The sequence below is a fragment of the Halichoerus grypus genome, chromosome 14 (genome assembly GCF_964656455.1).
Source record: "Halichoerus grypus chromosome 14, mHalGry1.hap1.1, whole genome shotgun sequence".
NCBI lineage: Eukaryota > Metazoa > Chordata > Mammalia > Carnivora > Phocidae > Halichoerus > Halichoerus grypus.
In genome coordinates this window covers 76,865,714-76,892,347 of record NC_135725.1, presented here as the reverse complement: position 1 = coordinate 76,892,347, position 26,634 = coordinate 76,865,714, and the positions used below count along the sequence as shown (strand labels likewise).

The 26,634-nt window shown below is 41.6% G+C and overlaps 1 protein-coding gene across 4 annotated transcripts in view; it reads left to right on the top strand.

The window, feature by feature from the left end:
• The window catches only part of ASTN2 (astrotactin 2), an 865,335-nt gene that overhangs the window by 705,929 nt on the left and 132,772 nt on the right, over positions 1-26,634 (top strand). For all 4 annotated transcript variants that reach the window (XM_078061680.1, XM_078061681.1, XM_078061679.1 and 1 more), the window contains 2 exons: positions 2,613-2,746; positions 4,273-4,421. In XM_078061680.1, the coding sequence (XP_077917806.1) occupies positions 2,613-2,746; positions 4,273-4,421 (283 nt within the window). The remainder of the gene's footprint in view (positions 1-2,612; positions 2,747-4,272; positions 4,422-26,634) is intronic.

Below are 26,634 nucleotides of genomic sequence, written 5' to 3'. Positions count from 1 at the left end.
CATCTAGGAAGTGGTTCTCCAGAAGTCACAGAGCTGGGGGTCTGCTTGGGCAGAACCCAGGGCATGCAGCTCCAAAAGGGCCTGGTTCAGGTTCTTCTCCAGAACCATGGTGGCTTCCGTGGCATCTAGAGTTTTACTCCACTCATCTTGGGAAGGCTTTGGAATGTTTTGGAGGAGGGCACGGCTGCCAGTCTGGTTTTGCTTCTTCAAGAGATGTTCGGTGCCTTTGCGTTTCTCCTCAGTCAACTCACAGAAGTGGCCTACACCCTCCAGAGCCACATTGTCAAGATGGAAAGAGAAGCCCAGAGAGAGATAGGTGTAGGAGGCCCACAGATGTACGTTGACGAGGTGGTTAATGGCAGCCTCCACGTTGATGGAGTAACTGACAAATCTAGAAACTCTTGTTTGACTGGCAATGAGGAGCTAAGCTCAGAATACAATGTTGGCTGGTCCCAGAGACAGGGGGTGGCTGAGCAGATGGTTCTGAAGGTCGTGACTGGAAGAGGTTGGAGGGTAGTTAGAAGCTGGAAGGAGGGGTCTCCCTGGGTCTGTTCTGTCCAAACACTTTGAAGCAAGAGACAGATCTGCAGGATGGCTGGGTGCATTGCTATAATAGCGTTCTTGATACACACCTCCCCCTAGATCTGTGTTTTGGGTAGCTAAGGATGTAGACCCCAGACCCTCTTTACACAAACATGTTACACCTGAGTCTTGACCATGCATGATGGAAAAAGTGACACCTGGCTAACCAGGTGTCCTTGGTTATAGGCAGTATGAAACTTTCATTTAAAAAGTACACAGAAAGTAACAAACATAAAAGAAAAAGAAAGGACATAGGGTCTGTTACGTGGTAAAGGGGTAAGACATCAATATTCTTTAAAGTCCCTAAGTTTAAAAAAGAGCTGTCCAACATTCTGAATCCCCAGTGCATTGGAACATCAGTGTAAATGGAGTGACTAAAGCTTGAAGCACACCCGAACCTGAGCATGAGCCTAATGATGTTTTTCAGTGTCCATTTATTTATTCAATAAATATTGACTAGATATCTGTGCCAGGTCCTATGAGAATACTTGCTTGAATAAGGCATGGCCTGTACCCTTGGTATGAGCAGAATCTGTTGGATGAGACAGGCAAAGGGATGGGGCAGTAGATGTGGTCTAGTGTGTTATGGTGTCCAGGAGAGGAGCATGATTCAAAGCTTAAGAAACTCAAGATGTAGGGTTCCTGGAGCAAAGGAATGTTTAAGACAGGAAGAGTGAATTGGAGTATAAGGAAGGGGGCCAGGGAATATTCCAGCAGGGAGAAAAGATTTAAAAAAAAAAAAAAAAAAGACAATGAGGCACATTGCAATTATACAGAATGTTGGGTTTTTTTGTTTGTTTTGTTTCTGATGGGGGGATGGGGTAGCTGGGTGATGGGTATTAAGGAGGGCACGTGTTGTGATGAGCACTGGGTGTTATATGCAACTGATGAATCATTGAACACTACATCAAAAACTAATGATGTACTGTACAGTGGCTAACTGAACATAAAAAAAAAGCAATTATATAGAATGTTAATCATCATTTAGAGCAAGGGTCAGCAAACTGTGGACCTAGACCAAACTTAGCCTGCTTCCTGTCTTTGTAAATAAAGTTTTATCAGAACACAATCATGCCCATTCATTTCAAGTATTATCTATGTCACTTTCATGCCACAAAGGCAGAGCTAAGTAATTGTGGCAGAGACTACCTGGCCACAAAGCCAAAATTATTTGCTATGTGGCCCTTTACAGAAGCAATTTGTTGTCTCCTAATTTAGAGCACACTTTCCAGAAGCAGGGATTTACTATTGGTGGGAATGTTAGTGGTTGCATGAGGGTGGATGGTAGCATGCAAGGAAAAATCAGAGGAGTGGTGACCAATGATACTGTGGAAATGGTCAGGAGCTCGAGTAAAGAGCTTAGACTTTGTCCTGAGAGCTATGGGGAGCCTCTGAAGGTTTCTACACAGGGACGTGAGATGGTCAGACTTCTGCCAGAAGCAGCATAGCAACAAGTGATGAGTACACTTACTGTGGTAGGCGCCGAGTAGTGTATGGAATCGTTGAATCCTTACGTTGTACACTTGAGACTACTATAACGCTGTTAATTATACTTCAATTAAAAAAAAAGGAGTTTGGGGGAGGGTTTGGAGCCACACTGCTTTCATCAGATCCCAGCTCCATCACTTACTGGTTGTGAGCCTCAGGCAAGGGCATGTGAGCCTCCATGTGCCTCACTTTTCCAATTGGTAGAATGGGAAATGGCAATAATAATAATTATAATATCTATTGCATGGGGTGAAGAAGATTAAATAAGTTAATTCAGGTAGAGTACCAGGCCCCAGAGGAGGTTCTTGGTTGTTGCTGTTACTGCCGTCCTGCCTCAGTGATCATTCCAGCTGCTGGGGAGAGAATGGCTCAGAATGGGAGAACCTGGTGGTAGAGTGCTAGGTGTTTGGGCAAGAGATGGTGTCCTGTGCCTAGGTGGATTGCTGTGAAGCTTGGGTCAGTTACTGTCATGGTCACTGGGACCTTCACTCTCAATCTCTCCACATGGTCATCATCATCTCTTCTGCCTTCCTTTATTCCAGGCCTTCAAGAGTGCACTGATGAGCTCCTACTGGTGCTCAGGGAAAGGGGACGTGATCGATGACTGGTGCAGATGTGACCTCAGCGCCTTTGATGCCAGTGGGCTCCCCAACTGCAGCCCCCTCCCACAGCCAGTGTACGTATGTATGGTCCCTCTTCCTTTGCCGACCCCTTTTCATGGACTCACAGTTCTGTCCTGCCAGCGCAGGCCATGGCTTGCTTCTGTTACCAGAGTGTGTCACCAGATCTCTGACATCTCTGGGACCTGCCTCCTTTGAGAAAACAGGGAGTTTTGGCAGAATAGAAACCAGCTTTTTTAAATGATGCCCTGGGTTTATCTTCCTCACTCATCTGCTCAGGAGAGGTTTACTGGGCACTGACTACTGTTGGAAATTGGGACCACTGAGATAAAGAGAGCATAAAACCTTTTCAAAGAAACATCATTTCATTCATTCATTCAACAAATAATTTTTGACCACCTGCTATGTGTCAGACACTGGGGGATTCATCAGTGAACAAGATAGTCTATGCACTTGGGGAGCTGACCGTTTAGTGAGGGGACAACTATCAAAGCAAAACAGGAAAATATGATACAGTTAAAAAAGTTAATAAAAATATGAAAGAAAAATGAAGAGGTGCTAGGAGAGAGAAGAATGGGGGTTGGTGTGTTAGTTGGAGGGGGGTAGTTAGGGAAGCCTCTCTGAAAAGACCTGAATAGGAGTAGTTTTCCAGATGATGAATGGCAACAGTCATGGTTCAGGCAAAAGGAAGAGCATGTGTGAAAGCCCTGATGTGGGAAATTGACCATTCAAGGAAGTTAAAGGAGGTCGTCTTGACTGATGGGGCGGGATTAAGACAGTGCTGTGAGGAGCATAGGAGAGTGGGGCAGGGGCCAATATGGGGGAACCAGAATCCCTTAACACCCCTCTGTGTGTGTGTTGGGGAGATTATACTGTAAGATAGTTCTTGAAGAGGTATGGTATTGTGTAATGGAAAGAGAGAAGGACTCTGGGCTGGGGACAAGCAAAGTTACTACCATCACGGTTCTGTCCCCAACTTGCTGGGTGATTTTTTGCAAATTATTTTCCTTTTCTGGGCCTTACTTCCCCATCTGTGAAATGAGATGATTGCACTTCCCAGCCGCTAAGGACCTTTCCAGTTCTAACCTTCAATCATTCTACTATGTCTTACCTTGTAAAAGGATTTTCTGGGACTCCCGCCCTCTCTGAGGGAGTATTGATTTAAGGATATTAAAGAGTTGACTGATCTATTGGATTGGAGAGAATGGCAAGAAGGTTGAGGCTACTGTGTTTGAAGGCGTTGTCAATTTAATTGACGATGAAGCAGCGCTGGAAATATGGTTTAGACAAATGGAAAGCTAATCAATTTTCTGTGAGCATGTATTGTGTGCTTGGATTAATTTACTGGATCCCACATTAATCCTGAAATGTAGCTGTTCTTAACTCTGTTTTATGGACAAAGAAGTGGAGGCTGAAAGAGTATAATGAATTGCCAGAGTCCATACAAAGGCTTGTTGGTGGATTAAAATGGGATTTGAGACCAGCCTGAATCCTGTGCTTTTAATCTTGAGACCTGCAGACTCTTTGGGGGCCCAGACAATACTGCTGGAGAACAACCAACCTTCCCTGTCACCCTTTTTAGGCTTCGTCTGTCCCCAACAGTAGAGCCCTCCAGCACAGTGGTCTCCTTGGAGTGGGTGGATGTTCAGCCAGCTATTGGGACCAAGGTCTCCGACTATATTCTGCAGCACAAGAAAGTGGATGAATACACAGATACGGACCTCTACACAGGTAAGTAGAAAGACCATGACTTCCCATTTTGTTGGGATAATGTGACAGAGGAGAGAAATGGATTTTCTAAATGCCTTTGGAGACTTACTGTCATCTGACATGGGAAGGCATTTGAGGTTTCGTGGTTTAGTGATTGTCACCTGGTGCCCATGTCTGTGGGGTTTAGTTTAGTTTTGTTTTTCATATGATTTTCAGTAGGGAATGATAGTAAATTGTAGCCGAAAGAATTTCTGATTCTCTGAGTTCAATCCTCGAAGTTCTCTATCAAAGGGTTAGTTAATTCAGAAGAGGATTTAATCTTTTCTGCTTGGAAAGGCCTACAGGTCCGTGTTTGAATACCTGAGTCTGAAATACATTCTCTCTGGGACTGAAATCAAGAAATTCAAGGAATTGCCTTTTCTAGTGAAACATATTATCTCTAGTGAGATAGTTTTGTATTCAGTGCTGAGGAAGAGGGAACTGGAAATGATTCAGGCACACAGAAGAAGATGAGAAAAAGGACTCCAAAGAATGCTACACTTGGTTGTAACTCCTGAGTGCTCTCACTGAGTTCTGAATGTCTGACATAGCCAAAAAGCTATGCTGTCCTGGAGCTGGGCTCTGTGGGGGCTGGTGTTGCTCTCAGGCAGGCCAGGAGTCTGGGTCTGTGGTAGTCAGCCTGGCGCTGGGACCAAGTGGAGCCTGGGCCACAGGGACCAGGAACTGGCAGATGCCAGGATGGGTTGGAAGCCTGAGTTCATGGGAGCCCGGTGCCATGGAAGCTTCCGGGGCCTTGATAGCTGGTGGCCCTAGCCAGGGGCCTGGGGTCCTAAGAGTCTGCTGGGAGCCACCTACATCCAAGGGAGTCAGCCCCGTGCTGGAACAGGGTAGCTACAGGGTTTCTAGTGAAGTCAGGCACACACTTCTCTCTCCTTCCACAGGGAGGATTACGATAGTGGATCGGTCTTTCCTAACCTGCTTAATATAGCTTTTCCTATTTTTGTGCTTCACCCAGGTGCTATAATCCCTTACCTAGAAACCTTAGTTCTGTGGAGGTATTTTTCTGCATGGATAGTTGTTGAAATTTATTTTGGGGGATCAGGGGGCGAAGGAACAAGTGCCAATATTTTTCTAACTTCACTCTACAAATGATTACCAGCCTCATTTTACAGATCAAGTAAGTGAGTCCCAAAGAGGGTATGTGACTTTCCCAAATTCCTACAACCAGTACCTGGTGGAGCCAGGCTTTACAATCAGGTCTGACTCCCAGCACAGTGCTCGTTCTTGATGTAACATCGTACTTAATGATGAGAGACTGAATGCTTGTTTGCTGAGGGATTTTTGTTTTGTTTTAATTAGAAATGGGTGTTGAATTTTCTGAGTCTATTAAAATGATCATATAATTTGTTTCTTTGTTAATACGATAAATTACATTAAAAATATGATAAAATACATTGGTCGATTTTCAAATGATAAAAAAAAAAGCCTTACATTTCCAGAATAAATGAATTCCACATGGTCATGATGCATTATCTTTTTTTTTCTAATACATTGTTGGATTTGATGTGTTAAAATTTCACTTAGAATTTTTGCATCTATGTTTGTGAGAGATTCTGATCTATAGTTTTCTTGTAATACTTTCATCTGTTTTTGTTATCAGGGTCAATGCTGGCCACACAAAATAAATTGCAAAACATTTCCCCCCTTTTCTGTTTTCTAAAAGAGTTTGGGTAGAATTAGTAATATTTCTTCTTTAATTATTTGGTAGACTTCACTAGTAAAATAATCTGGGCTTGGAGCTTTCCCAAGAAGGTTTTAACTATCAATTTAATGGTCTGATTAGATATAGGGTTATTTAAGTTACAGCTTGTATGTTTCAAGGAATTTTCCAATTTCATATGTTACAAAATTTACTGGCAAGAAGTTGTTGGTAACATTCTATAATTATTCTTTTAATACCTGTGGAAATTACAGTGGTATCACAGTCTCATTCTTGATTTTAGTAGTTTACCTTATCTTTTTTTTTTTTCTGATTGATCTGGCTTGGAGGTTATGTAATTTATTTACCTTCTCAAACCAATCAACTTTCGTTTCATCAGTTTTCACTATTTTCTGTTTCACTGAGTTCTGTTGGGATCTTTGTTATATCTTTTCTTTGGCTGACTTGGAATTTAGTTTGCTCCTCTTTTTTCTGGATTTTTAAGGAAGTAGCTGAGGTTATTGATTTGAGATTTTTCTTGTAATATAAGTATTCCCCCCCCAACTACTGCTTTAGTGGCTTACCAATATTTGATAAGTTTTCATTTTCATTCAGGTCAAAATATGTTCTAATTTCCCTTTTTGTTTCTTCTTTGATTTATGGGTTCTTTACTGTTACTTATTTAATGTTACTTATTTTCCAAATATTTGCAAATTTTACAGACATCTTTTTGTTTTTGAATTTTAGTTTGATTTCACTATATCAAAGAACATAATTTTTATGACTTTAATCACTTTAGATCTATTGAGATTGGTTTTATGGCCCCGAATCTGGCCTGTCCATTTTAAGAGAATGTGTATCCTTCTATTTGTGGATGGGATATTAATATAAATGCCAACCAGATCAAATTGGTTAATTATGTTTTTCAAGTCTTCTAAATCCTTTCTGATTTTCTGTTTTGTTATATCAATACTTGAGAGAGTGGTATTGAAACCTCTGACAATAACTGCGAATTTATCTGTTTCTTCCTATAGGTCTTTCAGTTTTTACTCCATGCATTTTGAAGCTCTGTTATTAAGGGCACAAACATTTAGAATCACTAGATCTCCTTGAATTGATCCCTTTATTACTGTGAAACTGTTGTCTATATTCTTGTTATATTTTTTGCTCTAAAAATCTATTTTGTTATTGATACAACTACTCCAGCTTTCTTCTGATTAGTGTTCGATTGCTCTAATGTTTTCCATTCTTTTACTTTTATATTATTTGTGTCTTTATATTTAAATTGTATTTCTTGTAGGCAACATATATGTAGATCTTTTTAATTCTTTTTTTTTTTAAATCCTGTCTGATATTGTTACCTTAACTTGTAGTATTTAGACTATTCATATTTAATGTGTTATTTTTTGTGGTCAAGTTTATCGTCTTGCTACTTGTTTTCTATTGTCCCATCTTTTTTCCCTTTTTTTCTCTTTTTCTACCTTTCTTTTTGGATTGGGTGTTTTTGATTCCATTTTATCTCCTTCGTTGACTTATTAACTATAAATATTTTTATTTTATTTTAGTGGTTGGTTTAGTGTTTATATATGCATATTCAACTTATCATGGTATACCTTGAAAGCTATTATACCACTTTATAGTATGGGAACCTTATAATAGTATGCTTTTATTACTCCCCTCCTAGCCTTTATTGTCATACATTTTGCACATATATATGTTTCATAATTCAATGTTATTGTTTTTCCCTAAATAATAAATTATATTTTAAAGATTTTTAATAAGAAAAATAATTTTTTTTAAAGATTTTTATTTATTTGACAGAGAGAGATACAGTGAGAGAGGGAACACAAGCTAGGGGAGTGGGAGAGGGAGAAGCAGGCTTCCCGCCATGGAGGGAGCCCGATGCGGGGCTCGATCCCAGGACCCTGGAATCATGACCTGAGCCAAAGGCAGACACTTGACGACTAAGCCACCCAGGCGCCCCAAAAAATAATTTTATTTTTTAAGAAAAATAATTTTATGTATTTACTCATGTAGTTACCACTTTTGCTGCTCATCATTCCTTCACATACATATTTTCATCTGATTTAATTGTCCTTCTGTCTGAAGGATGTCTTTTTCTATTCCTTATATTTCAGATCTATTAGTGATTGATTCTTTCAGCTTTTGCTTTTAGAAATTATTGCTGGGTATAGAATTCTAGATTGACAGATTTTTCTTTTAGTAACTTAAAAGTGTTGCTCCTCTGTCTTGCTTGCATTGTTTGCATTGAGAAATCTGCTTTTATTCCTATCTTTGTTCCCCTGTACATACATACCATTTTTGTCCTGTGGCTCCTTCTAAGATCTCTTTAATACCAGTTTTGAGCAATTTTATTATTTTCTTGTACTTGAGGTTCATTGAGTTTCTTGGATGTGTGGGTTTATAGTTCTATCATATTTGGAAATTTGGGGGCCATTATTTTTTAAAATGTATATTTTTTTCTTTCTGACCATCTTTCTTCTCCCTCAGTGATTCCAATTACATGTATTTTTGGCCATGTGAAGTGATTCTCTTTTTATTTTTTTAAATTATTTCTTCTTTGTTTCATTTTGGATAGTTTCTAGCACTAGGTCTTCAATAACTTCTGCAAAGTCTAACCTGTTGTTAACCCCATCTGGTGAATTTTTCATCTCAGATATTATAATTTTCATCTTTAGACATTCAATATGGGTCTTGTTAATATATCACATACCTTACCATTTTTGACATATGGAATAGAGTTAGAAGTGTTTTAATGTCTTTATATGCTAATTCTAATGTCTGGGTCAATTTAAATGGATTAGCTTCTCTCCTCATTATGGGTTGCATTTTCCTGCTTCTTTGCATGCCAGGTAATTTTTGACCAAATGCCAGACATTTTGATTTTTTCCTTGTTGGGTGCTGGGTATTTTTGTATTCCTATAAATATTTTTGAACTCTGTTCTGGGACACAGTTAAGTTACTTGGAATTAGTTTTATTCTTTTGGGTCTCACTTTTAAGATTTGTTAGGTGGAGCCAGAGCAGTGTTTAGTCTAGGGCTAATTATTTCCCACTACTGAGGCAAGACCCTTCTAAGAGCTCCACACAATAGCCCATGAATTATGAGATTTTCCAGTATGGCTGGTAGGAACCGGCACTATTTTTGGCCCCTATATGAGCACTTGGCACTGTTTCATCTAATCCTTGTGAGTTAATAGTTTCCTCACATACATTCATCAGTCTGTACTGTGCTGAATATTGAAACAGGGCCCTCCACAGATCTCTTCAATTTTCTTTCTGTGTAACTCTCTCCTCTTCATTCCTCTATCTCTATAGTCATTGTGGTCTCTCCGGACTGAGAACTGTTGTCTTCCCAGTGTAGGGAATTTTACATGAGTAAATATATGTCCCTCTCTCTGCACCGTGACCTGGAATCCCTTTAAAGGCAATAATCTGGGAAAATTTTAGGGCTCACGTAATTTGTTTTCCATCTTTCAGGATCTCTGTCCTTTGTTGCCTGAGTTCCAGTTTGAACATTCTTTTTAATTCTCTTCTCTTTTCCTTTTTAAATTTCTTTGTTTCAGGCAGTTGGAGAAATTAATCTAGTCCCTGTTTCTCCATCTAATCCAGAAACGGAAATCCAAGATTGTTCTTCTTCATTATCCAGGAACCAGAGCTCTGATCTAAGAGTTCCTTTTTTTTTTTTTTTTTAAATAGAGATGAAACTTACTTATTTTTAGGTAATGGACTGGGGTCACCCCATACAGATATCAGACCTTCTTCTTCCTTCAGAAGTTTGGAGGTGATGACGTAGCTACCTCCATCTTTACAGATTCTTGTAATCCTTTCTTGTGTGACTTGACTTTCATTCTCTCCACTGGTCAATTCTTGAATTTTTTAGTGGGGAGTTGCTGTAAAGAAAGAAGACAGTGACTCTTGCGTCTTTATGATTTGCAATCCTCCCACAAGGCCTGACATACACAGATTTTCAAAGTTCAATGAATTGAATTGTCTATGGGTAGATATTGATATCTACATTTGTATATGTACAGGTGTGTGTGTGTCTGTGGGTATATATATGGTTATCTTAAATTTTCAACTCTGACATTAGCTCCTTGAGTGCTGTGTGACCTTACAGGGTCTTATATAGCCCTACAGGCTAGCTGAATACATAATAAGCCTTCTGAAAGGTATCATGATCAACTGATGCTATGGATGATTGGGGGTGGCTATCTGAAGCAAAAACCTCCATTCATTCATTCATTCATTCATTTATTGCCTCTGTGCCATCTTTACCATGTCTCAATCATCTGAAAATTTCACTCAGCCCAAATTTAAGTATTTCAGCTCAGGGGCGCCTGGGTGGCTCAGTTGGTTGGGTGCCCGACACTTGATTTCAGCTCAGGTAGTGATCTCAGGGTCATGGGATTGAGCCATGGGATCGATAGACTCCACGCTCAGCAGAACCTGCTTGAGATTCTCCCCTTCCCCCCTGCCTCTCCCCCTGCTTGTGCGCTCTCTCACTAAAACAAGTAAATAAAATCCAAATAAATAAATAATTCAGCTCACTTGATTGAGTTTTGTCTTAGAGGATATAAGCCTAATGAGGGAGTATGGACTTTGGAAAACCTGGCTTCTGCTTTAAGTTTCCACCACTCTGCACTGAGAAATCTAGGGCCAGTCATAATCTTTTCTAGGTCTCAGTTTCCTTATCCATGGAATGGGAAAAAAACTCATTTAACAAGTTGCCTTGAGGGTCAAATGTAGCGTAGTTCTTAGGAAAGAGTAGGTACTAATTTTAGTGGCTTCTCATTTCCATAAATTAAAAAAAAAATGAAAGGAAAATTGAATGTTAGGAAGAAAACAGCAAAGTAAGGTTTACGACTTGTTTTGGATAGAGAGTTAGGATTACTCACATTTGGCCAGGTGAGGCCAGAATGGGGAAATGTGGGTTTTCTCCTTTGATCTCTGGATTTTCGCCAATAGCTGAGTCCAGTGCTGGAACTCTTTGTTTATTTGCAAGCTCACAAGTGTGTGTGCACAGATATACATGCATACATACTCTTTCTCTCTCTTTCTCACTTTCTCTCTCACACACACAAACACGCACACTTTATTGCTGCCATCTGTTCAACATCCTTTTGAACTAGCTGTTGAAATGCTCACTCTCCCTCTCTGTCTCCTTCCCCTGCTCCCCACCCCCGGGTTTGGCGCTCTCTTTCTTTCAGAGAAGCCATTGCTCTGTCAGTTCTGGGACTCTATTGGGAAAGCCAAACCTAAGTAGCCTCCTGTTCCAGTTGTTTTGAGCAGAAATGGGGCTTGTTTTGGGGGGTGACTAAATTCCCCACATGCTAATCTGTCATCGATATTAAAAACAGACATTTGGTTCTCCCACGTGGCCTCATCAGAGCAATTGGCATGGGTTTTAGCCTTTTGGGCAGGGGTAGAGGCAGAGGGGTGGGAATATGAAGTGGAGGCTGAGGCACAGCAGATTTAATAAAGCCAAATCCCCTGACTGACTTAGGGAGAAACTGGCTGGGGAGGGGTGGGGACTTGCCTGGAGGTCACACATAAGATGAGTTAGTGGTAGAGTTGGAGATAGAGCAGGGGCTCTGGTTTGTCTACATGCTTTCCCCGCCAAATCCAGCCATCTTTCCCCCAGTCTATTATCTCTAGTATGCTATCCTTCTGTTGAGAATAAACCTAACCAAGAGGTAGAGGGTAACTAGGGCATAGAGGGCATCTGCATGCCTGGGCATGATGAAGTAACTAGCCACCTGATGGCAGCTTGAGGGCTCTGACCTTCTAGGGAATGTAGCCCCTCAGACTCTTCACTTCTTGGCTACTTTCGTATATGTTGGCTTCCGTAAATCCCAAAAGTTCAGAGTAGAAGGACCGCAGGCATTGAGTCCAACTCCTTCATTATAAGGATCTGAAGAGTGAAGAGAGGAAGCGGAAAGGTCTCATTCACTGTCATAATCTCCCATCACACTCCCCTGCATTTTCTTTGATAATCTGCTGGCATTTTTTTTTTTTTTTTACCTTTTAAAAATAGGAGACTTCTCTCTCTTACCATGGGCTTTCCAACTTCCACTTGTTTGGTTCAGGGCTGGAAGACCAGTGGGCTCGTTGGCCCCCACAGAGGCAGCAGGCCCTCTCCACCATCCCCCCAACTTCCTCATGGAGGGCAGCAACATCTGGAGCTGGTCAGTGTACCTTTTTGTCCTGGCATCTGGGAGCCTGCTAGGCTGCTTCCCAGCTGATGAGTACCAGGCTCCCCTTCTGCCAGCTCTCAGCTTTTGTCTGTATTTCCTCCTTTCTCTGTCCTTTCCTGACTCTCTCTCTCTCCTTCTTTTCCTCCCTCTGTGTGTCTCTCCTCTTGATATCTTTCTGTCTCTTCCTTTGTCTTTTTTACTTCATGTCATCTTCTATGTCTCACCCCATCTTTTCTTGTGTTTGTCTCTCCGAACTGACTTAGGTATGAGCTGCCCATCTAGATTCATCTAGATCTGGGTCAGGAGTGTTGTCTAGAATGGTGAGAAGACACCTCTGTCCACCCCAACCCCATTCTGTATCCTCTTCCTCCCTGTTTCCATTAAGTCTAATCTACAAATGAAAGACACCCCCACCCACACACACCTCATCACATCTTAGACCTTAGAGTAAAGACCTTCTCAGATAAAGGTGAGCAGTTATGGAGGTGGATTTGTGTGGGGGAATACCTGAAGGCAAGGGACAACATGGCCCCAATTTCCCCAGGATCTGAGAGGACGGTGAGGGCAGCAGCTGTGATGGAACTGTTGATAAAATACTGTGGAAATTATTTATAGCTCCTCAAGCAGCGTGAGCCATGGCTCAGCCATACCCTTTGTCTGAGAAGCTAGAGGGGCCTTCACCCGTCTGCCTTCTGCCTGCCCTGGACCAGCTTGAGGGAGGTGATGTCATTGGAGACTGGGCCTCACTCCCTCAGCTAGAGTGTGTGGAAGGGGTGGGGATGAAGGAAATATGTTTTACAGGGTGAGGTACAAACCAACATGACTGCAAACATCTGGAACTGATATTAGGTCCTCAGAAAAGGTTTCTGTCACTCGAGCTGCTCTTCGGATGAGAGGTTTCTAAAGTCAAGCGCCTCCAAAGGGAAAAGGTACCTGAAGGGTCTTAATTCTCTCCATTCCCGTATGCCACCCAGTCTGCTTTCTATATCAGAGTTTTTTACAGTTCATAAAGCACATTTGTTCATCCTATTAGGTATATGGAGCTCTTACTATGGTCCAGGTATTGCAAAACATGCTGAGCATGGCAGAGTAATAAGACAGGCATGATTCCTGTCCTTCGGGATCTTTTACTCAATTCTGGGGGAGAGATAGAATATAGCAAGAAATTACCCTCCAGCATGCTAGGTGTTGAGATCATTCAGATGCTCTAAGAGCACAAAATAGGGGCTTCAGACTCAGTCAAGTGGTATCAGCAAAGGCTACCTAGAGGAAGTAAGGCAACTGTTTGAGATTCTGGTCCCAGTTATTAATCATACCGATCAACCCCTCTTACTCAAGACTATCAGCCCCCCATGTGGAGCTCACCCTCTGGCTGAAAAGACTACTCTTCAGGTCTCACTTCTTCCCAGCTGCTTGTACATACAGTCAAACAGCTAGAGAAAAGCACACAGTTGAGAATATTTGGCGCCAATATATCATCCGTCACCAATATCAACTAGACTCTTCATGCTACCAGGCAATCCTACTAGACTTCTCCTGTCAATTTACTTTCTTCTTCACCATCTTTCAACTCCTGACACCCTGTCCTTCCCCGCCTCTCTCAGCAGATGACCTTGTCCCCTCATTCACAGAGAAAACAGTCTAGGGAGTAGTTTACTCCCCTCTATAACAATTTTAAATCTGTATGCTCCTTTCTGCATACTCTTCCACTTCCCGGATACATGATACAGTGTAGGAGGTGCTCTTTTTCCTCTCTAGAATTAGTTATTTTATTCACATTGCATTTCATCCCTTCCTAAATTCTTAGGAAATTTTACATATTAATTACCTCCCTATATTTTATATTTCCAATCTCTCCTCCTTCAGTAGATTATTTTTACCATAATTTAAATATGCTCAGAGGTTTTTTTCTTCTTAAGGAAACCAAACGCTCCATCTTCCACTATCAATATGTCTCTCTCATCCTCTTAATAAACATACTTTTGAAAGTAGAGTCTATAGTGGTTGACCCCAGTTCTTCACTTCCTACTCCTTCCTCACCTCACTTCACTTCACTCTGTCTCCTGTTACCACCAAGTTACTGATACATTTTTCTCTGCAAAGTTCTGTGACTCCCATGTCATTAAATCCAAGGACTTGGTTTTTGTTTTTGTTTTGTCATAAACTCACTTGGTATCTTCAGTCATTCTATGGGGTTGGCCATCCTCTTCTGAAACCTTTGCTTTTCTTGCTTTCTTTGATCCTGCACTCCTGGTTTTCTACTAGCCTCTCTGACCCCGACTCAGCCTCCCTTGCTGGGTCCTCCAGTTTGCTCTTTAAACCTTACGGTCCTTAGATCTTGGTCTCCTGTCTTCTCTTCTTAATTTAAATGGTCTCTAGGCTACCACATCCACTCCCATAGTTAAGATCAGTATATTCACTGCTCTTACATTTGCATTTCCACCTCGTGCTTCTGAGCTCTCTCCCCATATCCAGATGACTAAAGGCATGTGCAGTTTGATGTCTCACAAACAATCCAAACTCAACACATCCAAAACTGAGCTTGTTACCACCTCCCCACAGATGTGCTCCTGTCCAAGTGTTCGTTTACTCTCTGTAACTCGTACCACTATAAATTGAGTTCCTTTAAGCAACACTCCAAGGTTAAACTCTTTTCTCTTGGTCATCCTCATATTCAATTCATAATCAAGTTATTTTGCTTTGATTTCCATCTTTTTCTTCCAGCTTTATTGAGGTAAAATTGATGTTATCTCTTATTGTACTCCTTTCTTTTTTTTTTTTAAGATTTTATTTATTTATTTGAGAGAGAGAGAGAGCAGTATCAAGAGAAAGCACAAGGGGGGAGGAGAGGGAGAAGCAGGATCCCTGCGAGCAGGGAACATGATGTGGGGCTCAATCCCAGGACCCTGGGATCATGACCTGAGCTGAAGGCAGACACTAAACCGACTGAGCCACCCAGGCGCCCCTATACTCCTTTCTTTCATATTGCCTATTTCATATTGCCTATTCTAAGCCACCACCATCTCATCCTTCATCCATCTACCTTCCAATTAGTTTTCATATTAGCCACTTTTTATTCCTTTCAGTTTTCAGTTCTAAAGCCAGTATCATAGCCAGTACCTATCACAATGCCTGGTTTACCATGGATGCTCAATTAATATTTGATGAATAGATATCTGATTTATAATATTACTCTCCTGACTTAAACCTTTTAAGAGCTTTCCATAACTCTTCTAACTGAATGAAAAAAGATGACATGGCCTACAAGGTTATGAATAATTGTTCTTGCCTGCTTCTCCAGTCTTCTATCTATTCTTGATACTGCCAATTTTCCTTCCCACTGGGGTCTATACACTCAGGTCTCAGCTTAAATGTCACTTATGTAAATCCTGAGATTCTATTTGACCCTTTCATTGATTATGTGAACTTTTAGCATTTAATACTCCCTTGGTAGCACTTATTACAATTATAATGGATGCATTTTGATTGGGGGGATTGGCTTAGCATTCGCCTTTCTCACTAGACTATCAGCTCTTCCAAAGTAGAATTATGTTCCTCTTTTTCATCACTCCATCCCCAGTGCCTAGTAAAATGCCGGGTATCTCGTAGGCACCTAAAGGACCTGAAGTGTGAGCAGGAAATAGTGAGATGAAGTGAAGGTTGAGGGGAAGATGAGTAGGGAGAATATTCCAGGTAGAGGGAAAAGCATGTGCAGAAGGCTTAAGGAATAAAAAGGTGGTGTGGCTGGAGTTTAAATTTTGAGTGGTAGAACTAGAAGAGATTACAGAGGGGGTGAGATTATGGTGAGTTGTTTAAGGCATGCTAAAGAATGTATGCTTTATTAACCTGTCTGCTCCATGGAAGATGAATTAAAGCATCTTTGAATCTAGTGTCTCATTTTATCCACAAATTAATCCTACCAAGTAGGAGAGAATTATTATCTCTATTTATAGGTGAGGGAATTGAAGATCCAGCTTGTGAAGTTGATAGTTGAAGGTCCAACTTCTAAGAAGAGTGGGGTCATGAATTGAATTTTGGTCTCCTGATTGTTTAATCTACATTTTTTCCCATTTCTCACTGCCGGTGTAATACCAGTCGGAGGCAAGAAGCCAGGGTAACTGAGTTCTCCCTGGGGAGTCTGGGGTCAGGTGAACCCAAGCCCTTGATTTCATCTTACATGACTCCAGGGATATACCCTAAATCTTTCCCTTGGGAGTCATGATAGGATGATTCAGGGAAAGGAAGGTCAATGGCAGGAAGACTGGACTTTATGAAGACTGGAGATGGAATTGGTGGACTAATCCAAGCCTGGAGACTTCTAAAGGCACATGGTATAAGACTGAGGACCTCACTTGAGCTGTCTCATTCTATGCTATATTCCTAGTGCCAAAACTGTAAATTATGCAGTTATCAGAAGTCATGAAACAAGACAGTCAAACCACAAGTGAAGAAGTAGAAAGGTATCCAACACAAAGAGAGCCAAAGGAAGAATGAAGCATGAGGAGTGGCATTTATTAAGCACCTTTTCTATACCAGGAACTTTGTAGGCATTTTAGGAAGTACAAAGCTAATTAAAAGGAAAGAGGAGAGAACCAGCATCGATGGAACACTTATACACCAAGGATTCATGTATGATATTTAACCATCAGAATTGTTCTGAAAAGTAGTTACTATCTTTATAACACAGATAGGAAAATCAGGGTTCAGGGGGGGTGCAGAATCACTTGCCTAGGGCCATATAGTTATTAAGTGAGAGTTAGGATTTGAATCTAATTCTTTCTCACTCAGGTCCATATTCTTTATCTCTACTCTTGATAGCTTCCAAGGAATCCCTGATGGGGGAAGAATTATAATAATAATTATTATTATTATTATTATTATTATTATTATTATTATTTTAATGAAAGAAAGGAAAGCCGTATATAATGAAAAAGAAATAAAAATTTTTGATTACAGATGTGGAGGAGGACTGAGCATTATTTTCAAGGCGGAAGTCATGGTACAACCTAAGCCCTGAGCTACTTGGATCATATCCTGGGCTGGGGCCTACAGGTCGTCCTGTTTTAGGCACTAGGTACAGATGTGCTGCCATCATGTGCATGACGAGGCTTCTGATCAGAAGATCAGGTCTGGCTGTTCTGCAGCAGCTGAATCTCTCAGGGGAGCTTTGGGCCTGTAGCACAAGGAGACAAGGGGTATTGAAACTGAGATCCAGTGAATACACTCAACTGGCTGAACCTAAAGTGACAGAGCAAAAATCAAATGTCCATGGGATTGGATGCTCCTAATGTGTCTCACCTAGAATTAGCCACGTAGACAACTGCCTCAATGATTATTTTCATAAGTGGGGCTTTCCTCTACATGCTAAGTTGATACTAGTGGCTCATATTTTTAAAATTTATTTCTAGCTGACAAATAATTATGGATTATCTGTTGTATGCCATAGTTGGTTCCAGGCACTCGGGAAATGCTAGAGACAGTTAGTTGTATTACCTAACTGTAATTCCGTGTAGAGGACATGTATTCATCCTGTTTTGTATTTTGTTTTATTTTTCATTTTGATGAACCTAAAAACAGAGCCTAAGCAGGGGTTGCGAGCAGGTAATCTACTTGGTAGTTATGCACAGGAAGCAGTTATGATGGAGCTTGGACAGGGCCACCCGAGGGAGAGAAAGTCGATACAGGGCTGTGTTCACAATGTTATTATTGAGGTAATATGGGCTCTAGTCCCCTGGCACCTCCTGAGGAGGAAACAGATGCCTCCTGGAATTGCTGTCAGAATTAAGGATGCAAAGCAGGAGTATGTCTGCCCTGGCTCCCTACCTGTGTTGTTTGAAGACTTCTATTTTTTGGTGAGTTTTTTTTTTTTTTAATTATGTTAGTCACCATACAGTACATCATTAATTTTTGATGTAGTGTTCCATGATTCATTGTTTGCATATAACACCCAGTGCTCCATGTAATACGTGCCCTCCTTAATACCCATCACCAGGCTAACCCATCCCCCTATCCCCCTCCCTTCTAGAACCCTCAGTTTGTTTCTCGGAGTCCGTAGTCTCTCATGGTTCATCTCCCCCTCTGATTTCGCCCCCTTGATTTTTCCTTCCTTCTCCTAATTTGTTACACTTCTGGGCTGTGCTTGCCCATATGAGCCAATGCCCATGGCATCAGGTAAAGGCCTCAGGGCAGGAAGCAGAAAGGCACACCTGATGTGTGCTCGAGGGGGAGCAACACAAGGGTGAGTCTGCACTCACACTGGAACTGTCTGTTGCACAGAGACCAGGGATGTGTGATGACCCCAAAAGGATTCTCTTCCATACTCATTCAGAAAAAATGTATATTGGACAACTACATATCCCAATCATATTGCTGGGTAAGCAAGTACCATCCCTTCTTTCTTAGAGTGCTCAATTTGGGGGGAGAGATGAAAAACGGACCACTACATGATAATATGGTAAAAATGAAATATGACTAAATAGATACAAAAACTTACAATGGAAGAAAGAAAGAAAGGGGAACTGGTGAACAAGGAGGCCATCGTGAAAATAGTGGCCATTGACCTCAGCATGGAAGGATGAAGAGAGTTTCAGTAGTAGAAATGAGTAAGAGGAAATCCAGATGAGGAAAGAACGATAACAAAGACATGAAGATAATGACAGAAAGGTGCCTTGAGGAACATGAGAACATGACAGAGACTGAAGTTTGTGGTCAAGTGGATGAGTGCCTTAAAGGCCAGGCTGATAATTTGGAATCTCTTCTCTGGGCAGTAGAGAGTGATGGAGGGTACTTGTGGATCTAACTTGTGATTGAAATACACCTTCTCATTGACAGTTAAGAATGTCTAGGTGCAGGGGAGGTATCATGGGTGGTTGCATTTTAGAGTGGGTCCCGCCAGTCTTGGCTTACATAAGGTGTTGGCAGCAGAACTGAGGCTCTAATTTGGACAAGTGGGATGAAGGTAAAGATATAAAGCAGGTTAGTTCCCTCCAGACATTCTCTGCCTTTGACGTCCACGTGGAGAATGGCATTAGCATTCTATTCCACCAACCAGGACAGTTTGATAATTTTTATTAATGTGTGGCCCAGTGAGTTTCCTCAGCCATCATCCATCAAACACTGCATCATGCCTTCAACAGCAGCCCACACCCAGTGCCTCGGAAGCCCATATATCATACCTCGAGTCAGGGAAGCAGACTCCCTTTTATCTTTCTTGCAAAAGCACAGATGTTTGGAATGCCAGTAAATGCACCCAGCCTTCTCTGGGGTTCAAGCAGAGCTTCTCCCTAGACGACCTCTTTGGAATTCTCATTCCCAGTGCATTCTGGGCAGACAAGTTTTTTTGTTCCTTTAGAGCTGCCTCTGCCTCAGTCTTCCAACCCATGTGTCATGGGCAACACATTTATGTGGCCACATCTGCCTTGTCCCAGCTGCCTGAGGCTATTTGCAAGGCAGATATTAATCAGCATCTGAAAAATTTTATACCTTGATATCCTGATGCATGGATTATTTTTAGACTTCACTCATACCCCCCCCCCCTTTATCAGCTGAAGAAAGAGAGGAACATTATGAAGGGCTGGATTGCAGGAAAAATGATCTGACACTAAGTCTCTGTGTGATCTTGGGACTCTCCCCTGTGGGCCTCATTTTCCCTGTCTCTAAAATGAGGTTGTTGAAACTGATCACCTCTGAGGCTTTTCTGTCTTTAAGGTTTTATGACTTCATGCCTCTATGGTATGAAATGTATAACTATCCTTCTTTTATTCACTTTTGGCAGAGTACTTTTGTTTGTTTTGTGAAATTTCTATGGAAGTGTACCATTCATGCACAAAAGTATACTAATCATAAGTGTATATCTTGATGAATTTTCACAAAGTGAACACATTCCTGTAACCAGTACCCAGATCAAGAAACAGGACATTGCGAGCCTCCCAAAAGCCCACCGGTGCTTCCATTCAGGCATTTACCCCTTCCTCAAGGGTAAATCTCTATTTTGACATTTTATTTTGGTTTTTTTTTTTTTTTAGTTTTTATTTTATTAGTTTACAGACTAATTTTGCGTTTTTCAAGCTACATATAAAACATGCAATATGCATTCTGTTGTGTCTGGGTTCTTTTGCTCATATTGTGAGATTCATTCATATTATTAGGGGGAGTTGTAGTTTATTATCACTTATCTGGTTCTCAAGGGAAGCTGCTATTTTAAAAGCTGGTAGCAGTTTTTGTATGTGTAGACCATAAGTTATGTTGGAGCTGAGCTTTTCTGTCTGAGAAAGTTCTTGTAAATGGTGTCTCTTAAATATATGAGGGTAAGTCCAGTTGTGATTACTCCAGGGGAAGGATTTAATGGGGACATTTTGTGGCCTGAAAAAAGCTCCCCTCTCAATGACATTTCATACATAGCACTCAAGGGGAGCAACTTTGAAAATTTGATTTTAAGTCGAGTTGCTGCTGGAAACAAATGAGTGGAAGATGCTGACCACCTCCCCTTGTGAAGTGTAGAACCTACAGTGTGAGGTAAGATGGTCTCAGCATGTCGGGGAGCTCTGTGCAAGGGAGGACAAATCTGGTGTGTCAGGCTCAAAGTCACAGTGTGCACAGCCACATTGGCACAGTAGGTATGACCTGAGAATGAGGAATGAAACATAGTCTAAAGAGTTGTAGACTTGGGAGCCTACACCCAGACCTCTCGGGGCCAAGGAGTATAATGGTCCTCCAGGGAGAACCACCGTGGTCCGTGTCAGACAACTTGTCTAATGCCCTCCTCCTCACCATTGCCTGGCTTAGAGCCTTACTGAACTCCTGTTTTCCAAAGTAGCATCCCGTGGCAGTGGTAGGAATTGCAGGCAAAGAAGGAACAGGGCCCCCTGGGGACCTGATGTCATTTTCCCTTCTCTCTCCACAATTCTTTTACAGTCCAGAGGCAGAGGGGTTGGACTCAAGAAGACTCTAGTTTTCTCAGCAATGTGTGCATATGGGTCTAAGACAGCCATTATTCCAAACATTAAAAGAAGTGTTTGCAGTCCAAGTGGAGGAAGTGGTCTATAGGTCATTCATTCATTCATTCATTCAGCTGTTTTTTATTGAGTTTCATTTAACTGTCTCTTCAGTATGCCTGGCATTTGTATAAATAATACATCTTCTTTTTAAAGATTTTTTATTTATTTATTTGAGAGAATGAGATAGAGAGAGCATGAGAGGGGGGAGGGTCAGAGGGAGAAGCAGACTCCCTGCTGAGCAGGGAGACCGATGTGGGACTCGATCCCAGGACTCCAGGATCATGACCTGAGCCGAAGGCAGTCGCCTAACCAACTGAGCCACCCAGGCGCCCTAAATAATACATCTTCTAATACAATCTATCCATCCCTTCAGTATTCTTTTATTCCCTCTATCGTTCTTAATGTAACTGGTTAGGTTAACCTATGGTTAGAAGTCTCCTTGTGGCTGCATCACTTCCAATATGGCTAATGATGAAACATTTAGTGGGGAGAGCTATTTTCCTGAGACCTATTAAGCACCAAATAGATATTTGCTAATTATCGGGATCATTTTTATCACTGTAGAAGTATATGACCTTCTACCACATTCACCTGCCCAAATCAATTCTCTATACCTCAGTTTTCTCACTGAAAGAAAAAGAAAAAATTGTTATACTAGTTCATGTATAAGTTCCCTTATAGGTCTGTGTTTCCTAGACCCCAGAGGAATAATCTCTTTTCCTTTATATTGCCTCAGGGTCTATGACATGGATTAGCCAGCCATGTAAAATGGAGAATCTAGCCATTTTTCAAAAACATTGAGTTATGAACTATGTACTTAAGATCCATGCATTTTATTGTATGTAAATTATATTCCTCAATTTAAAAAAAATCAGTGTGAGAGGGCTTTATAGTGTCCTTTGGCATCATAATATTCATTAATAATAAGCAGGAAGTGTATCATCCATTTTATTGATGACGACACTCATGTTCTGAGATGCTAAGTAACCTATCCAAGGTCAAATGATGTCCAGTTTTAACCATTGTTGTTCCAAAGCCTACTGCAATTATAATTAGCTCTACCTTTTCCATGAACTCTTTCATTCTCACCCCAGGACCCATTGCTGCTCTGGGTTCTGAGATCTCTTTGCCCCAGAAACCCTGGCATCGGCACCATCTCGTCTGTTGCTTCCGCCCCCACTGTCTGTACTCAGTGAATAAACAGACTTTTGGTTCCCGAGGCTATCGACTGGCCCCATTTTATAAGTCCTAAATTTGCTGCTAAAGTGTTTTACAAGATACAACCAAACAAAAGCAAGCCTTTGAACAGAAGGTCACAGCTTTGGAAGGGCCTTTTTGGGTTTTAACACTAATGCTGGGCATTAAATTCATCTTAAGTGGAGCTGAATTTTCCCTCTGGATTAGAGGGATGGGTTTTCAATGACCAGTGTCATTTAGGATCCTGGAAAGCAGAGGGTGGAAATTTTTGGCATGGTTTATGCCCAGTGCCTCATTCTTCAGTTGACTCAGGTTTCTGGGTGGAGTTTTAGTTTTGTAGTAAGACTCTGGACCTAGGACAACAGTCTGTCCAATTACCCCTCAGGTCACTCTAAATGACAAGAAAAAAATACTGGTAACACTTTCACAGGGCACAGATGGAAATGGGACCTTCAGATTCTTGTGTACATAGAAGTGCAATCACTTTTAGACTGGAAGAATAAAAGGGAGATGCTGCAATGCTTGTCTAAAAGGGCCCGGATGTAGGCATGAGTGCCTCCTGCCTTTGGGTAATGCCTTCTATCTTATAAAAACTTTTTCATACACTGCCTCATCAATTGCTCCTAACAGTTCTATTATGTGGAGTATCCTTGGACTCATTTTCCAGATATGAAAATGGAGACTCAGAGAGGGAAGGTGATTTGACCAAGGACACATAACTAGTAAGAGGTGCAGGAGTACTAAGGACTCTAGCTCTTGTTGCCAACCATCCACCTGCAAGGACTTGGGGTTATCACAGTCAGTCATTTCAGAAACTCCTAGATGCTTATATCATCATCCCTACCATACAAGTGGGAAAACTGAAACCTGGTATGGTAATGTGGGTGGTCCAAAATTAATTACACAGCTCAGTCCTGGGCAGACGTTACCCCAGATGGTTTAAAGTTGAGTCCGGGGGTGCCTGGGTGGCTCAGTCGTTAAGCGTCTGCCTTCAGCTCGGGTCATGATCCCGGGGTCCTGGGATCGAGCCCCGTGTCGGGCTCCCTGCTTGGCAGGAAGCCTGCTTCTCCTTCTCCCACTCCCCCTGCTTGTGTTTCCTCTCTCGCTGTGTCTCTCTCTGTCAAATAAATAAATAAAATCTTTAAAAAAAAAAACAAAACAAAACTTGAGTCCGGACCAAGGTGCCTCCTAGTAACCCTCCATATGGAAAGAATGGCTTCCTCCAAAACTGGCCTGAGACCTGGATGCTCTGTAATTGTATTGCTTTTTAACATGACCAGTTGATTTGAGGAAAGCAAGTTTCATCAGCTGTGAATGGGTGGCCTCTAGTAGACAAGCAGTTGCTGAGGAGTTAGAAGGATCTTTAACTTGAGAATGTGGCTCCTGTCTAAACTCAAAGTCTCTTGTAAGATTTTATCCATAAAGGTCTCATTCTCGAAATCAGTCATTAATTAGTCAAAGTCCAAAGACTTGCTCAGAGTGATCATTACCATTTACTGCATAGGTCTATATGCCAGATGCTGGGCTAAGGACTTTGAACATATTTTCTCCTATCCTTAAAGCAATTCTGTGAGCTGCAAGTTGTTACTCCCTTTTTAAAGAAGAGAAAACTGGTGCTCAGTGAAGTGAAATCACTTGTCCAATGCAGAATTGGGAGTTGAACAAGGCCAGAGTCCCTGCCCTTTTTGGTATGCCAAACCATCTTTCACTTATTGAACCACTGACCATAGATGTTAGAAGGGACTTTAGATATTATCCAAGTCAACTTCCTGTCAACTTCCAGGATGTTCCAGGTTAAGGCTCAGAGAGGAAAAGGATTATTCATTAAGAGGAATCATCTCCTATTCTGCATTGGCCTGATCAAGTAGGTTTTAGAGCCTGGAACTTTCCTCCAGGATTCCCTGGGCCCGGGTATAAAGATCTTCACTGACACCAGGCCAGTCATCCAGCGGGGAATCAGAATGTACCTAGAGATTACTCAGGGATTCAGGGCAAGAGTAGAAGAGCCTTCTTCACCCTCATGGCTCTCCTAAAGCCCAGACCTTGACTTGTGCGTTGTTTTAGGGACTGGAACATTGAAATGTGAAGGGCTACACTACTCAAATTATCCTGGAAAATTCTGCATAATGAATGACCCACCCATTTTTTTCCCTGTTCCTCCCCTTCTTCCTGAGTGAGATATAATTCTAGCAACTGGGTTATGTCACATTTCACTTTGTTTGGAGAGGATAAGATTTTCCCTATTCTTAATTGAGTGAGCCTTTGTGAGCTCACAGATGTAATCTTGAGATGCGAGTGTGGTTGTTGAGACCTAATAGGAAATAGAGTTTTGGAGAGTTTGGGTTAGAGGGAGTGATTGGATCTTTTTCTCAGTCAGAGGTTGTCTTTGGGGGCAGACTAGAGTTTCTCCCACGCAGATGGGTTCCTCTTGCTCTGGAACAGCCCACTCAGTTACTGACTCTGAGATAAATACATGGACAGCAAAGGCCGAAGGACTGTGTCTGTCTCCAGTTATGTGCGCTTTCCCCCTGAGGCTGTATCTTCCTGGCCATTTCAGACTCACAGTTCATGAATGGGTGTGGTATCGCAGGAGTTCTGGACATCAGATTCTCTTTGGTTCTGACCTCAATTAAGCTACCAACTCTCTGTGGCCTTTGGAAAGTTGTTTCTCCTTTCAGTTCTGTTTCCCTATCTGGAAAAAAAAAAAATGGGTAAGAATCTGTCTGCCATAGTCTCGTTTTGAATTAAGGTTTTAGGAAGCATTAAGGATGATTTAATATAACCAGCATATGTTCTGAATATCAACAGTGTGCCAAGCACTGGACTAAGTGTTGGGAATTCATTGGTGAACAAGAGTAGTCAAGAACTTTGCCTTCTTGAAATTTAGAGTTGGATAGGGGAGATAGACAATAAGCAAATGACTTGAAGCACAGCAACTCCTGGGGAGGAGAGCATGGTATCTCACGGTAGTATATAGTAAGACTTTTTTTTTTTTTTTTTAAAGATTTTATTTATTTATTTGTGAGAGAGAAAGAGAGCGTGTGAGAACAAGCAGGGTGAGAAGCAGGCAGAGGGAGAAGCAGGCTCCCTGCAGAGCAATGAGCCTGATGCGGGACTCAGTCCCAGTACCCTGGGATCATGACCTGAGCCGAAGGCAGACGCTTAACCAACAACTGAGCCACTATAGTAAGACGTTTGAACCTATTGAAAAGCCATTTTGAGGTAAAATAAATACTTATTGCATGCACACACACACGCGCGTGCACACACACACATACACACACACACAGAGTCTCTCTTTAGAAGTAGATATTTATGCATGATAAGTAGGACAAATCACATTGTTAAAAGACCATCTGATCATTGAATGAGTCGGAGAACTGTATCCTTATAAGGCTTATTGGGCAGGAAGCATCTAATGGGATGGGAGACCTTGCATCTAGTGGGGCTGGACCACAGGAAGCTTAAAGGAATGCCTAAGTCGACATTAATGTGATAATTTGGTTAATATCTGTAAGCGCCAGGAGAGCAGGGCCTAAGTCTTTGTCACTTAGCATTGCCTTCCAAACACTCTAGTACAGTGTCTGGCACATGGCTAATATTTAACAAGTGTTGAATGAATGTGGTTGAAAGGAGATGAGATAGGAGCCAGATCACAGCGGGATTAGACAATGGGCTAAGCTGTTTGGACTTCATCCTGTAGGCAAAGGGGGGAACCCTGGAAGCCTTTTGAGAAGGATCATAAACATGACCAGAGTGGCACTTTGGAAAGAAAGAATTTTTCTAAATGTCCTGATCATAGTTTCTTGTTTCTTTAGCCGATTTGTGAACTTCTTGTTGGATCTTTTCTCATGCTTCCTTGTGCTTAGCACAGTTCCACGCACAGAGAAGGTACTCAGGGAACGTTTGTAACACAAATGAATGGATGAGTGAACAAACAAAGGCAAAACAACAAAAATGGCTGCACAGAGTGGGAGTGTAGTGTGCAGCATGGGCTTGAAGTCAGTGTGAGGTTTGACATCTCAGCTGTATCGTTTATTAGCCATGTGACACACTGGGTACGATACTCAACTTGTTTTTTTTGTTTGGGTTTTTTTTGGCTTTTTAAGTTTTCGTTTTAATTCCA